General features: G+C 45.1%; 1 protein-coding gene across 1 annotated transcript in view; it reads left to right on the forward strand.

Annotated features, from left to right (window-relative positions):
• Window positions 1-15,075, forward strand: part of LOC115164524 (adhesion G protein-coupled receptor A2-like) — a 64,328-nt gene that overhangs the window by 37,289 nt on the left and 11,964 nt on the right. The window contains exons 4-6 of the mRNA XM_029717085.1: window positions 13,390-13,461; window positions 14,508-14,579; window positions 14,702-14,773. Of these exons, the coding sequence (XP_029572945.1) occupies window positions 13,390-13,461; window positions 14,508-14,579; window positions 14,702-14,773 (216 nt within the window). The remainder of the gene's footprint in view (window positions 1-13,389; window positions 13,462-14,507; window positions 14,580-14,701; window positions 14,774-15,075) is intronic.

Raw genomic sequence — 15,075 nt, forward strand, 5'->3', positions numbered from 1 at the left:
CTAAAATCCGAAAACTTCAATTTTTCAAACATATGACTATTTTACAGCTATTTAAAGACAAGACTCTCGTTAATCTAACGACACTGTCCGATTTCAAAAAGGCTTTACAACGAAAGCAAAACATTAGATTATGTCAGCAGAGTACTCAGCCAGAAATAATCAGACACCCATTTTTCAAGCTAGCATATAATGTCACAAAAACCCAGAAGACAGCTAAATGCAGCACTAACCTTTGATGATCTTCATCAGATGACACACCTAGGACATTATGTTATACAATACATGCATGTTTTGTTCAATCAAGTTCATATTTATATCAAAAAACAGCTTTTTACATTAGCATGTGACGTTCAGAACTAGCATACCCCCGCAAACTTCCAGGGAATTTACTAACAATTTTCTAAATTACTCACGATAAACGTTCACAAAAAGCATAACAATTATTTTAAGAATTATAGATACAGAACTCCTCTATGCACTCGATATGTCCGATTTTAAAATAGCTTTCCGGATGAAGCACATTTTGCAATATTCTAAGAACATAGCCCAGCCATCACGGGCTAGCTATTTAGACACCCGGCAAGTTTAGCCTTCACCAAAATCACATTTACTATAAGAAAGATGGTCTTACCTTTCCTGTTCTTCGTCAGAATGCACTCCCAGGACTTCTACTTCAATAACAAATGTTGGTTTGGTCCCAAATAATCCATCGTTATATCCAAACAGCTGCGTTTTGTTCGTGCGTTCTAGACACTATCCCAATGGTAAATCAGGGTCGTGCGCATGGCGCATTTCGTGACAAAAAATTTCTAAATATTCCATTACCGTACTTCGAAGCATGTCAACTGCTGTTTAAAATCAATTTTTATGCAATTTATCTCGTAACAAAGCGATAATATTCCGACCGGGAATCTCCGTTTCGGTAAAAAGAGGGAAAAACAGAAAGGCGGGGGAGGCCAGTGCACGCGCCTAAGCCTTTTGTCTGCTGATAGACCACTTAGCAAAAGCGCTCGTGTGTTTCAGCTAGGGCTTTGAATTACATCATTCAGGTTTTTCCCGGGCTCTGAAAGCCCATTGGAGCCGTAGGAAGTGTCACGTAACAGCAGAGATCCTTTGTAATGAATAGAGATGACAAAGAAGGGCAAGAAATGGTCAGACAGGGTACTTCCTGTACAGAATCTTCTCACGTTTTGGCCTGCCAAATTAGTTCTGTTATACTCACAGACACCATTCAAAGAGTTTTAGAAACTTTGGAGTGTTTTCTATCCAAAGCTAATAATTATATGCATATTCTAGTTTCTGGGCAGGACTAATAATCAGATTAAATCGGGTACGTTTTTTATCCAGCCGTGAAAATACTGCCCCCTAGCCATAAGAGGTTAAGATGGTGAGGAAGGCATTTAAAAAAATAACCAGGCATCCTCTAATGATGGGATGAGGTCAATATCCTTCCAGGATACCCGGGCCAGGTCGATTAGAAAGGCCTGCTCGCTGAAGTGTTTCAGGGAGCGTTTGACAGTGATAAGTGGAGGTCGTTTGACCGCTGACCCATTACGGATGCAGGCAATGAGGCAGTGATCTCTGAGATCTTGGTTGAAAACAGCAGAGGTGTATTTAGAGGGCAAGTTGGTTAGGATGATATCTATGAGGGTGCCCGTGTTTACGGCTTTGGGGTGGTACCTGGTAGGTTCATTGATAACTTGTGTGAGATTGAGGGCATCAAGCTTAGATTGTAGGATGGCTGGGGTGTTAAGCATGTCCCAGTTTAGGTCACCTAGCAGCACGAGCTCTGAAGATAGATTGGGGGCAATCAGTTCACATATGGTATCCAGAGCACAGCTGGGGACAGAGGGTGGTCTATAGCAGGCGGCAATGGTGAGAGACTTGTTTTTAGAGAGGTGGATTTTTAAAAGTAGAAGTTCAAATTGTTTGGGTACAGACCTGGATAGTAGGACAAAACTCTGCAGGCTATCTCTGCCCCCTTTGGCTGTTCTATCTTGTCTGAAAATGTTGTAGTTAGGGATGGAGATTTCAGAGTTTTTGGTGGTCTTCCTAAGCCAAGATTCAGACACATCCAGGTTGGCAGAGTGTGCTAAAGCAGTGAATAAAACAAACTTAGGGAGGAGGCTTCTAATGTTAACATGCATGAAACCAAGGCTATTACGGTTACAGAAGTCATCAAAAGAGAGCACCTGGGGAATAGGAGTGGAGCTAGGCACTGCAGGGCCTGGATTCACCTCTACATCACCAGAGGAGGAGTAGGATAAGGGTACAGCTAAAAGCTATGAGAATTGGTCGTCTACAGAGAGTAAAAGGAGCAGGTTTCTGGGGGCGATAAAATAGCTTCAAGGTATAATGTACAGACAAAGGTATGGTAGGATGTGAATAGAGTGGAGGTAAACCTAGGCATTGAGTGATGATGAGAGAGATATTGTCTCTAGAAAAATCATTGAAACCAGGTGATGTCATCGCAGGTGTGGGTGGTGGAACTGAAAGTTTGGATAAGGTATAATGAGCAGGGCTAGAGGCTCTACAGTGAAATAAGCCAATAAACACTAACCAGAACAGCAATGGACAAGGCATATTGACATTAAGGAGAGGCATGCTTAGCGATCATAAGGGTCCAGTGAGTAGTGAGGTTGGTTGGGGTCACGGCGATTCAGACAGCTAGCCGGGCCATGGGTAGCAAGCTGGCAGAAGATGCTGTTTTTAGCCACCTCGTGCATTTCCGTCAGCATATTAGTGGGGTTCCGTGTGGTAGAGGGGACCAATCCAATTGGCAAAATAGTTATAGTTATAGTGGCCCAAGAAAATTGTCCGATAGACCTATTTAGATAGCAGCCGATAAGACAGCTAACAATTAGCGGGCCGCAGATGGGCGTTCAGGTTACGTCGCGACAGAGGGGCCAGTTGGATAACTCCCTCGAGCAGATAACGTTGGTAGTCCAGTCGTGAAGGCCCGGTGGGGCTCCGCATCGGCAGTAAAACGGGTACGGATAGGTGATTGTAGCCCAGGAGTGGCTGATGGAACTCTTCAGCTGGCTAGCTCCGGAATAATTGATGTTTGCTCCGGGCCCGACGTTAGCCAATAGTCACTCGGATAGCAGCTAGCTAGCTGCAAGATCCAGGTGTAAATGTCCAGAGCTTGTGGTAGAAATCTGGGGATATGGAGAGAAAATACGTCCGGTATGCTCTCGTCTGAGTCGTGTTGTACAAAAACTGGCGATAGCTTTTCGAGCTAAAGGATAGCTGATGACCGCCAACCGTGGTTAGCTGAATACTAACGTTAACTGGCTAACTTCTGGCTAACTTCTGGCTAGCTTCTGTTGTGGATTTCAGATTTGAGGTGAATAATACTTTTTTTTTAAACAATTGGTGAGGCGGGTTGCAGGAGAGTGTTTTGAAGTTGAGTTTTTAGAAGAAAAAAATATATAAAAAGATATGCGAAGAAAATATGTAAATATATATATACACGGGACACGACAAGACGAGGACAAAGGACGTCTGACTGCTATGCCATCTTATGTTATAGCTAGGAGCCCACGAGGGCCGGGTGAACACACACCAGGAAAAAACACCACAGCAGCCCCTCCCCAAAGTCAGGAGGGCAACCAGACAGTCAACTGCACCCACACTTTCAGTGTATCTCAGTCTCAACTTCAATGTCTGTCTCTGTGTGTGTCCTATTATGGGCATCCCAAACTCCTCCATGCATAATTGTAAGAAGTAGATGTCTAAACAGAAATGCTGTCCCTCCCAGCCTACTCAGCCATGTTTCAAGCAGTAGTCCAAGCAGAGGGAGAGCTAAGTATAATCAGAGCTTTGCTGTTCTAAGTATAAAAGCGCAGCTATAGGACAGGAACCCCTCCTCCAACCAGAGCAGGCCACACTGTGGATTCCTCCACACAGTTAGCCCTTTCATTGGGCTAAACCTCCTCAAAGCCGCTGTTGCCTTCGTAAACTGTCATGCCACCCAAGAGCAGAGAGCAATTTAGCTATGTTTGTTTTGCCCTCTTACAGGACATCTTCAGCTTTCCAGTGTATGACACTTGTGTACACACTCTCTAGTGTACACACATACACACATACACACACCCTCACACACACATTCTCACACACCTTTCCTGGTACCTCCACCTCCTCGCAGCACACCCTCTCTGATGGGAGCTGACGCAGGCCCTAACGAGGCGGGTCCACTAACGAGCAGGGACCTTTATGAGTTGTGGACAGATCCCAGTGGCCTGTCCTGCACTGATTTGAGGCGAGGTAATGAGAATAATGAGCAGAGAGGGGGTCTGGCTCCTGTCCAACCGGGCCCCATTGCACCATGGGACACAGGACAGCCAGGGCATAAGGGTCCCTCATTACCAGGCTGCCCACCCTACAGGGAGAGATGGAGCCCAAAGTGGAGAGGGAGAACAGAGGGGAGAGATAGAGTGGATAGGTGAAGGAGCAGGAGCACTGTGGTGGACAGGTAAGGAAGAGCTAAGTTAGCTGCATGGGATTGGTTCTGCCAAGCAGGATGGGGCCAGTTCACACACTTGAAAGTTGTCCAAAAAAAACACACTTTTGGACGTGATTCTTCCGGAACCTATACATTTCCTTCATAGCCATTTATAGCTATTCTAACCATGGTTCAAATCAAATCAAATCTAATTTTATTGGTCACATACACATGGTTAGCAGATGTTAATGCAAGTGTAGCGAAATGCTTGTGCTTCTAGTTCCGACGATGTAGTAATATCTAACAAGTAACCTAACAATTTCACAACAACTACCTTATACACACAAGTGTAAAGGAATGAATAAGAATATGTACATTTAAATATATGGATGGTTTGTGTGTAAGACATGTTTGGTTTGCAGTATGCCTGTTTTGCCTCCTTTTCCCTTCACTTCCTGCATAGTTAAAGCCACTTAAGCTAAGAACAGGAAATACACACTTGTTTGTGATGTATATAGAAGGCTAAGAATGAGGGGACGTTTGCATTGAAACTCCTGGTCATCATAAGTCAAGAAAGGCATGGGAATTTGCAGATGTGGAGAGGGAGAGTTTAGCAGAGGGTTAAAGTCCTTGATAACATTGAAATAAGTCTACTGTGTCTCTGAAATACTGTGTCCTATTCATTCATATTTACCCCGATAACATCAGTTATGTAAAGTAGAGACAGGAGCTCCTCAAGCTGTGCTTGAGCCCTGCTGAAACAGACCTTGAAATTGTCTCTGCCATTCTGAGAAGTTAGGGTTAGGAACTAGGCCAACTTAAACAATTTTACCATACGATGCAGGGGAGGAGACGAGATGGCTAAAGATAGTATGAAGGCTGTTGGTGAAAGAGAGTGAGTGCACCAGCAGTTTCCCTTATATACTGAACAAAAATATAAACCCAACATGTTAAGTGTTTGTCCCATGTTTCATAAGCTGAAATAAAAGATCCCAGAAATGTTCCTGATGCACAAAAAGGTTATTTCCCTCAAATGTTGTGCACAAATATGTTTACATCCCTGTTAGTAAGCATTTCTCCTTTGCCAAGACAATCCATCCACCTGACAGGTGTGGCATATCAAGAAGCTGATTAAACAGCATGATAATTAATTACTCAGGTGCACCTTGTCCCGGGGACAATAAAAGGCCACTCTAAAATGTTACACAACACAATGCCACAGATGTCTCAAGTTTTGATGGAGCGTGTAATTGGCAAGAATGTCCACCAGAGCTGTTGCCAGATATTGAATGTTCATTTCTCTACCATAAGCCACCTCCAATATTGTTTTTGAGAGTTTTGGCAGTAATCCCAACCGGCCTCACAAACCCAGACCACGTGTATGGCGTTGTGTGGGCGAGTGGTTTGCTAATGTCAATGTTGTGAACAGAGTGCCCCATGGTGGCAGTGGGGTTATGGTATGGGCAGGCATAAGCTACGGACAACAAACACAACTGCATTTTATCGATGGCAATTTGAATGCACTAAGATAGCGTGACGAGGTCCAGAGTCCCATTGTTGTGCCATTCATCCGCCGCCATCACTTCATACTTCAGCATGATAATGCACAACCCCATGTCGCAAGGATCTGTACACAATTCGTGGAAGCTGAAATTGTCCCAGTTCTTCCATGGCCTGCATACTCACCAGACATGTCACCCATTGACCATGTTTGGGATGCTCTGGATCACAGAGTGTTCCAATTCCCAGTTATATCCAGAAACTTCGCACAGCCATTGAAGAGGAGTGGGACAACATTCCACAGGTCACAATCAACAGCCTGATCAACTCTATGCGAAGGAGATGTGTTGCGCTGCATGAGGCAAATGGTGGTCACACCAGATACTGACAGTTTTTTCTGATCCACGCCCCTACCTCTTTTTTAAGGGATCTGTGACCAACAGATGCCTATCTGTATTCCCAGTCATGTAAAATCCATAGATTAGGGCCTTTCCTTATATGAACTGTAACTAAGTAAAATCTTAGAAATTGTTTCATGTTGCATTTATATTTTTGTTCAGTGTATAAAGTTGTTTTCTTTAGTGGGGGAGGTGAACATTATTTCCACAGAGGCTAAGCAAATGACCTTGAAAGTGGGAGCAGTGCAGAGGTGGGCTCTGCTTTGCTATGTAAATCCAGTGGTGGCTGTGGCTGTGGCCATGGCCAGGAGCCCTGCTGTCTAAACCCCTCTGGACACAACAAAACAGAGTCCATATCCAGGCTGCAGGAACACTCTAATTTAATCTGTCCTCCCAAAAACAAGCTGAACTCCTGGCTGGAGCATCTAGAGATGGCTGGACATGGGACTCTCATTTCGCACTATCCAAACAAATGAGCGTTTGTGTTGTACTTTCTCCTGCATACGGTTTTGAATGGCCCCTGTGAGGCAACGGTCACTTAATGAGTGTGTGTGACATGAGGGGTCGAGTGAGGAAGGGGTTAAGCGTGCTAGAGAGTGGAAACAGAAGGGGGGGGGGGCAGTTGGAGTTGATAGACTCCAGATGTGTCTGGAAGATAAACTGAAGGAACGGGGAGTGTTTGTATTGCAAGCTTAACTCAATCGTGGCTCTAGGCGTTTATTGAAATGGCGAGCAAGCCCTCTCATAAGCTCATTACTTCACAGAATTCCTTATATACCAGTGGTTCTTGAATGCACATGCAGCAAACCTGACATGATTTCAATGGCTTTTTCCTTCACAAGTTCTTGAGGTTTCTCCCTGTTCCCTTCCCCCCACTTCCATTCTCACTCCTTTTCTGCTTTCCTCTTTGCATCTACCGGACGGTCCCACCCCCCCTTTCTCTCACTACTCCTCTATTCGCTGTAGTCCGCCCACTGGATGCATATTCACACATCACCCATGATTGCCCTCCTTTCCATTGATATTTTGTATGAACAGCATTGTTTGCCAGTTCGCTGGTAGAGTTGGCCCACTCCCAACCCTGAATGGAGTATTTCCAAACTACTGTATGCAAACTCATTGGAAGAGCGATAGAGGAGGTGGCCTGTTGCTGGCTTTGTTTTTGTTGGCTTTTTAAATAAGTTTATGGATTTACTACACTTTCATTATCTTTTTTGTGGGGGGGGCCTTCAGTTCATTTACTGCTGAAAACTATAGAATATGAGCTGGCTGGTTTTTAGGACGAATATCTCCATACTGTTATGATAGTCCTACACAGAGGGACAGTTGTTCATGAACAAACAGCAAATTAAATCACCCTTACATTAAAAATGAATGGCCTCTACATTGGTGACGTAAAGTGAATTGTGGTCAATTCCTGAGTCTTTCCTGGTTGAAGTTGTGTATAACAGTGTTGCTACCAGGACCTCATGGATACTAATTGCAATCAAGAGAACAGCCATCTAGCCCTGTTCCTTCCAGAACTCAGAGTTGGAGTCAGTAAGTCCATGGTTCCAGAGTTTTCCTTGGCAGAATGATCTCCAGTACCCCTAGCAGCAGACTGTGAAAACATATAATCAACCTAGGAAATGTTACACTTCAAATAAAAGTATAACATGGCTATTTCAGTCTTTTCATCCTTTCCCCAACTAGCGTGCAGTTGGTTCCACAGTTTAAATTAGTGCCAGTCTTGGCCAGAGCTGTGGCCATTTTCCTTCAAGACAGTTCACTCTAGAGCTCTGTGGCATGACATGGTTGAAATTACCCAGTGTTGGAAGAGGCTCCTTCTTAGTTGCACCCAACATCAGATGTGCCCATATGTACCTTCAGGTGAAGCACTATTTACCATGAGGATTTTCAATCACCTGGATGTTTTTTAATGGTATTTCTAACTGAGGGTTGTATGTGTGGCCTCTTTTGATTGAATTTTCCAGAGTAATGATTGGCTTGTTCCTAATTTAGCATTATTATTAGGTCATTATTGGTCATTATTGCTATGAAACAATAGGCTGCATGCTGTGGTTAATAACTGTAGCTCTGGAATGGAGAATCAACCGACAGGGCTAAAGCAAGTGGTTTCCAGATGCACACAAGTTAACGTAGATTAGAGATCCAATCTGAGGGGAACCAGAATTTTTTTTAAAGAAAATAATCTGTGGAAGGGGCAGGAAAGCAGGAAATTAGTAGAAAAACAAGACCTCGGCAGATCCTGGTTTCCTGTTTTGGGGGGAAGGCAGGAGTAGGTTTTGGGGGCTGTGTTACAGAGCCCCCATTGTGAGCAAGTGTGTTGAGGAGTGGGGGGGTATAGGGGGGGGGCGTTTCACAGGGCCGATTCTACTCAATGCCGAACCCCTCAACCCCCCATCCCCACCTGCCCCTCCCTACAGGGGAAAAGCAGCTCGTAAAAAAAAGAGAAACTGTAAAAATAAACGAGCAAGGGCCTCGGTTCTGGAGACGCCAACGAGACAGGAAATGACACGCGGCACAAAAATGGTCTCCACTGACCTCTGGTGCCAGTTAACCATTCAGTCCATTTCTCTTTTTTCTCTCTGTCTCACTCCACACACCCAAACAAACGCTTGTTTCATACCGTGGTTTTTGATTGTGTGAACTGTGTTGTGCATCGCAGCTAGGTACAGTATAGAACATGGGAAATGGAATGTCCTTTTTCTCTACTTATAAAAAACCCTATCCCTAATCGAGTGAAACAGGAAATTCTTGATTCCAGTCTGGCGATAATAAGTGGCCGTTCCCTGGCTTCAGTCCTTCTCCCAGCATTCCCCAGGGCTATGGCCTGAACAATGTCAATAGAGCACTCCAACCCCTGCCACTGTGGGCCTGATAATGGAGCACTCCATCCCCTGCCACTGTGGGCCTGATAATGGAGCACTCCCTCCCCTGCCACTGTTGGCCTGATAATGGAGCACTCCATCCCCTGCCACTGTGGGCCTGATAATGGAGCACTCCTTCCCCTGCCACTGTGGGCCTGATAATGGAGCACTCCATCCCCTGCCACTGTGGGCCTGATAATGGAGCACTCCATCCCCTGCCACTTTGGGCCTGATAATGGAGCACTCCACAGTCTGGAGCGCTATACAGCAGTTGTCTTAATTATGACCCTCTTGCTGCCCTGCGAGCACGTCGCTCCTCTCTCCTCCTCTCATTTCCCCTCCTCTCCTTTCCTGCCTGGGCCCCAGGTGCTTGTGCCCCGTCCCGTCCCAGACAGGAATGACTCTTCAGAGCAGCAATAGATGTGCCACATTGATCGGGAGAAGACTTGGAGAAACAAATATAGTCTTTAATGGCAGACCCTGGTGTCAGGCCCAGCTGAAGAACACAATGGCTCTTTTTAGACTGGCAGTGGGTTGGATGCTGTCAGGGCCCAATCATATGGGTCACATGTGGTGCAGGGGATAAAGCACTGGGCTCAGAGGGATGTTGGTTACAAATCAATTTGAGGACCAGTTATTTATTTCAAACAGTAAAAAAACATTGTAATGCTGTCTGGCCAGGGTACTACTGCCATACTTCATTTAGAAGTTAGATTTTACATTCATTTCAAATATGTTTGTGCTGCAACTATGAGGGATGATAAGTGGGAGTGTGAGAGAGTGGATAAGAGTCAATATAAGGGAGAGAATTTACTACAGAATTTATTGTTTTTGTTGATGAGATGCCAATGATAAGAACATACCCACCATCAAATGTCAGATTCATACAGGACCTAAGGCTGCAATTCCATGCCATTATGTTTCAAGGTGAAATACAGTACCTTGAGGATATGCATTTGAAATACCTTCAGTCATTGTGTATGCTGCTCCTCTTCTCTGTTGACAGCTGCTGTCATCAGTGTGAGGGCCAGTGAGTTGTGAAGTGTAGTCTGGGAGAGTGCTGCCTCAGAGGGCAGAGGGGAGTCATTGCCTGGGTGTGTGGCCTGCATGGGGCTGCATGGGGCTGCATGGGGCTGGGGCTGCTGGCTCTGTTGACTCTGGTGCTCTCCTCCACATTCCCCAGCTCAGTGATAAGAGAGTGTATCGGAGTGCCCAACTGTTGATATTCATAGGCCTAAAGCACACATTGCTCTGCCCCTTCTGGAGATGTGAATGAAAGGGCAGATTGTGGAGATTACAGATATGTGGGTGCATATGGAATTGATTTTATCTCAAGACTTTTGTTGACATATTGGGCATCATATTCATCTTCTGAGAGGGGACGTGTGTTGAGGCTTAAAGGAAAACTCCACCCAAAAACTATCTTTTGGTATTTGTTTCATTAGTCCATTGTTAATATAGTCCCAAAATGTTTTGCATGTCAGTAATCAGGTTTTCAAGATATATAACTTTCAAAATACATAAATACGTGATGATGCATTTTGCATCATATGATGCTGCGTTTTAAATGCATCATACCGGCTCTATTTTGAAAGTTATATATCTTGAAAACTTGATTACTAACATGCAAAACATTTTTGAACTATATTAACAATGGACTAATGAAACAAATACCAACAGATACTTTTTGGGTGGAGTTTTCCTTTAAGAGGACCCAAGTACTTGACTGCCTGTGTGTCTGTGTGGTACAGAGTGTGTGTCTGTGTGGTACAGAGTGGGTGTCTGTGTGGTACAGAGAGTGTGTCTGTGTGGTACAGAGTGGGTGTCTGTGTGGTACAGAGAGTGTGTCTGTGTGGTACAGAGTGTGTGTCTGTGTTGTACAGAGTGTGTGTCTGTGTGGTACAGAGTGTGTGTCTGTGTGGTATAGAGTGTGTGTCTATGTGTCTATGTGGTACAGAGTGTGTGTCTGTGTGGTACAGAGTGTGTGCCTATGTGGTACAGAGTGTGTGGCTGTGTGGTACAGAGTGTGTGTCTATGTGGTACAGAGTGTGTGCCTATGTGGTACAGAGTGTGTGTCTGTGTGGTACAGAGTGTGCGTCTATGTGGTACAGAGTGTGCGTCTATGTGGTACAGAGTGTGTGCCTATGTGGTACCGAGTGTGCGTCTATGTGGTACAGAGTGTGCGTCTGTGTGGTACAGAGTGTGCGTCTATGTGGTACAGAGTGTGCGTCTATGTGGTACAGAGTGTGTGCCTATGAGGTACAGAGTGTGTGTCTTTAGCACGGTAGTGTGTCTATTGTGCAGTATGTAGCACAGAGCTAATATGTCTCTATGGCACAATGTGTGCGTGTGTGGTACAGTAAGTGTGTGTCTGAGACACAGTAGTCACGATAAGGGAGGAAGTTGTGGGCAGTGCCCCGTCTTTCATCACGGTGTTAATGAGACCCGGGACACGCCAGGCCGGAAACGTTATCATTGTTCTCTCCGCCCTGGTTAAGAGCTCCAGCTAGGCTTCTGACTCTCTCTCTCTCTCTCTCTCTCTCTCTCTCTCTCTCTCTCTCTCACACACACACACACACACACACACACACACACACACACACACACACACACAGACCAACACGTTGTAATTTTCACTCTCATACACTGTTTTCTCAATGCAAGGGATGTCTTGCCCTCTCTCTCTCTCTCTCTCTCTCTCTCTCTCTCTCTCTCTCTCTCTCTCTCTCTCTCTCTCTCTCTCCACATGCTGACTACTGTTTGTAGGTCAGCGTTGAAGCACATGCCAAACAGATATGGCAAGTTAACATAGTTCTGTAAGCGCTTTGGTCAGGGGTAAATTACACATCTGTAAAAAGCAGTGAAGTTGTTGAATCAGTGGGCTGGCATACTGTGCTTAAAGATCTGGTCTGCTCTGTCTAAGGCTGTCTGTCTTACTCCTTTCAGATAGACACATCTGTCTCTGGTCCACTCAGTCACAGCCAGAACAACACTACACCAGACCAGGTCCATCATTAGGTGCTGGCTTAGATCATTCTGATATGAGTAATGACCAAAACAGATCCTGACCAGTAAAACCCCTGCCTGTATCTCACTTTGTTCTAGCCATACATCATCTCTCTCTCTCTCTCCCTCTCTCTCTCTCTCTCTCTCTCTCACTCACTCTCGTATTTACTGGAACCCATTCTCAGAATGAATCTTCCCTGATTTGGTCAAAATAGCTCATCTCTTGGACGGGGACAAGAGTGGGAGAGGAGATGTCTGCGGTTTGAGGTGGCTCTCATTTTATTAAATGGTGTGAGGCGGTGTGGTTAGGAAAATAGATCTGAGATAATGCATTGTGGGATAGTGGAACAGAAAGACCCTGAAGGTTCTGGCTACCACAATGGCATGCTGGGAAGGATTGGAATGGGGGGGGGGGGTTAATGTCTGGGAGCTTCTGTAAGGAAATCCTCCTCTGTGACTGTTCCTTTGGGAGCAACCGTTTTTCATGCTGTAGGAACAAGGATCACATTGCCCCCACACGTCAGCCTTGTCCTGCCTGCAACCCTTTGTCTGATGACCTTCTCCAACATTGCTATTCCCACCTGACCAATAAAGAGTCTCCCTGAGTTTCAGAGGGAAGAGTGTGGGGTGAAATGTGGTGGGTAGTATGAAATTAGATCTTCAAAGCCAGTCAAAGAAATTCATATTTATGGTTTGGCAATAGCCAGAGTAACTTTATCGGGGGAAGAGTTGCTTTCAAACTATTCGATTCCTGCTATGTTTTCTTTGGTGAAGTATTTGCATCCTTGCTTGACCCAAGCCCAGGTGGCTGTTGGGGTAAGATTTCCAAACCCTCTGAATGCAGATATATCCTTCTGTGTCTGACTGGCGGGGTCATGTTTGGGGCATAGGTATCCACTCCCAGTCATTTTAAAGAAACCACTGTATTGGGGATCCAGGCTGAATATTGGGTCCAGCTATTCACCGTTCATATTTACTAACAATTTCTAATGAACCCCTGGTGATTGCCCTGCCTGTAGCCTTAGTTTGGGGATGTTATGGGCCAATGTATCAACTAGTTCCATGCAAGGCCCTAGGTCTCTTCATTGCCATGTAGCCTAATGCAAATGTCTGTTTCATTGCCATGCAGTCTAATGTCTTGTGTAAAATATATATTTCTCTCTCCCCCCAGAGACCTCAGGAGCAACCTCATCAGCACCATCATGCCTGGAGCCTTCCAAAGTTTATCTGATCTTCGGAAGCTGTAAGTGCTTATCAGCTCTGTTTTCATTATGTGAAGCTGTAAGTGCTTATCGGCTCTGTTTTCATTATGTGTGTCGTAAACAGTGATATTGCATAAAAAAACGGTTTTAGTTGCCACTGTTTCCCTATTTTTTTCGTAAGCAGCACACATAGTTATAACCTTTTATGATACAGGTCATACCATACCATATCTTCTCAGTTTAAGTGTCATCATAAAAGCCTGGCTGGCTCAGCTATATGTTGTGGATAACTGGTTTCAGTGTATATGCTGGGCTGTGCTAATCTCTGTGGGGCCTGGGATGACATGTCTGGTGCCCTGCTCTGCCGCCATGGAAACCTCAGGACCGCGCAGAGGCTCCTCACACATCATTGGATGTGACAGGGCAGCAGTTTGCAACCGCTTGTTGCTCACTCATTGTGTGTTTGGACCGTGAGGTCTGGTTACGTCGCGGTCGGCTCCGGTCCTCTGCCCTGCGCCGCATGACTCTTTTCCCCTCCCTGTACTGCTTGTGTTTTCCCTGCAAGGTCTGGGGCTTTTCAAAACAAACAGGGAGAGATAAACACACGCTCTCGGCTGGGTTGTGTCAGGGGGACAGTGGAACAAGGCCCTCTCTGACACTGTCCTTATACCATGCAGACACAGCATGCAGGGGCTACAGAGTGCTTATGCTCCGTCTTTGGTGATAAGGCTTTACAGGAAGCTTCATGGTCTGTCGATAAGGAACATTCACAAGTCATTAGTGTTGCAAATCCTGCTGTGTTACACTCTGGCTAGCTGTATGAATGGAAATTGTGAAAGATAGGCCTACAGACCAAGATAGCCTCTTTGGATAATACTTTGTTATTGTAAACAAATGAAAATAAGAAGCAAAAGTCTATTGGCCAATGTGCTGGAGAAGGCAGTCTTTCCCAATGAAATCACAAAAACAACATGCAGTGTCAAGATAGCCCAGTCTGTACTTTCTAAACTATCTTGATAAACCTATAAGCTTAAGAAATGACCATTATTCACCGCTGTGCCCTCACTCTCTGTGTTATCTCTCCTAGTGACCTGTCCAACAACCGCATCGGCTGCTTGACTCCAGACATGTTCCAGGGACTCACCAACCTCACCAAACTGTAAGCAGGCTAAATTACTGTTGGTTAAGCGTGTCACGTTGAACACATCCTAGTGTAGTATTGTGGGTACTGTACCTAGTACAGTGATTGTGATTGAGCATCTGTCTGTTTTCTGCTGTTAGGAACCTCTCTGGAAACATATTATCTACCTTGGACTCGGGGGTCTTTCAGGAGCTCCCCTCTCTTAAGCTAGTGTGAGTACAGTTCTCTGCTTTTAACAGTCATCACTTTTGTCCCTGTTTGCTCCAGACAGATGTTTGTATAAACTTAGTAAACGATATGAAAGAAATCTAGGCAATCCGATCACATTATTCTCCCTATAGGCTTAATTCAAGCAATGGATAGCCATTTGTCACATCTGACATGTTGATCCTAGAATGTACCACCAGAGAATACTGCAGATATTAACTGATGGGCAACATCAGAGGGCATCAGTGCCATTAGAGGGAAAGTGCACCCGCTCCTCAGTGTTATCTCCCATGATGAATGGTATTGT

This window comes from Salmo trutta, chromosome 27 (genome assembly GCF_901001165.1).
Source record: "Salmo trutta chromosome 27, fSalTru1.1, whole genome shotgun sequence".
In the NCBI taxonomy this organism is placed as follows: domain Eukaryota; kingdom Metazoa; phylum Chordata; class Actinopteri; order Salmoniformes; family Salmonidae; genus Salmo; species Salmo trutta.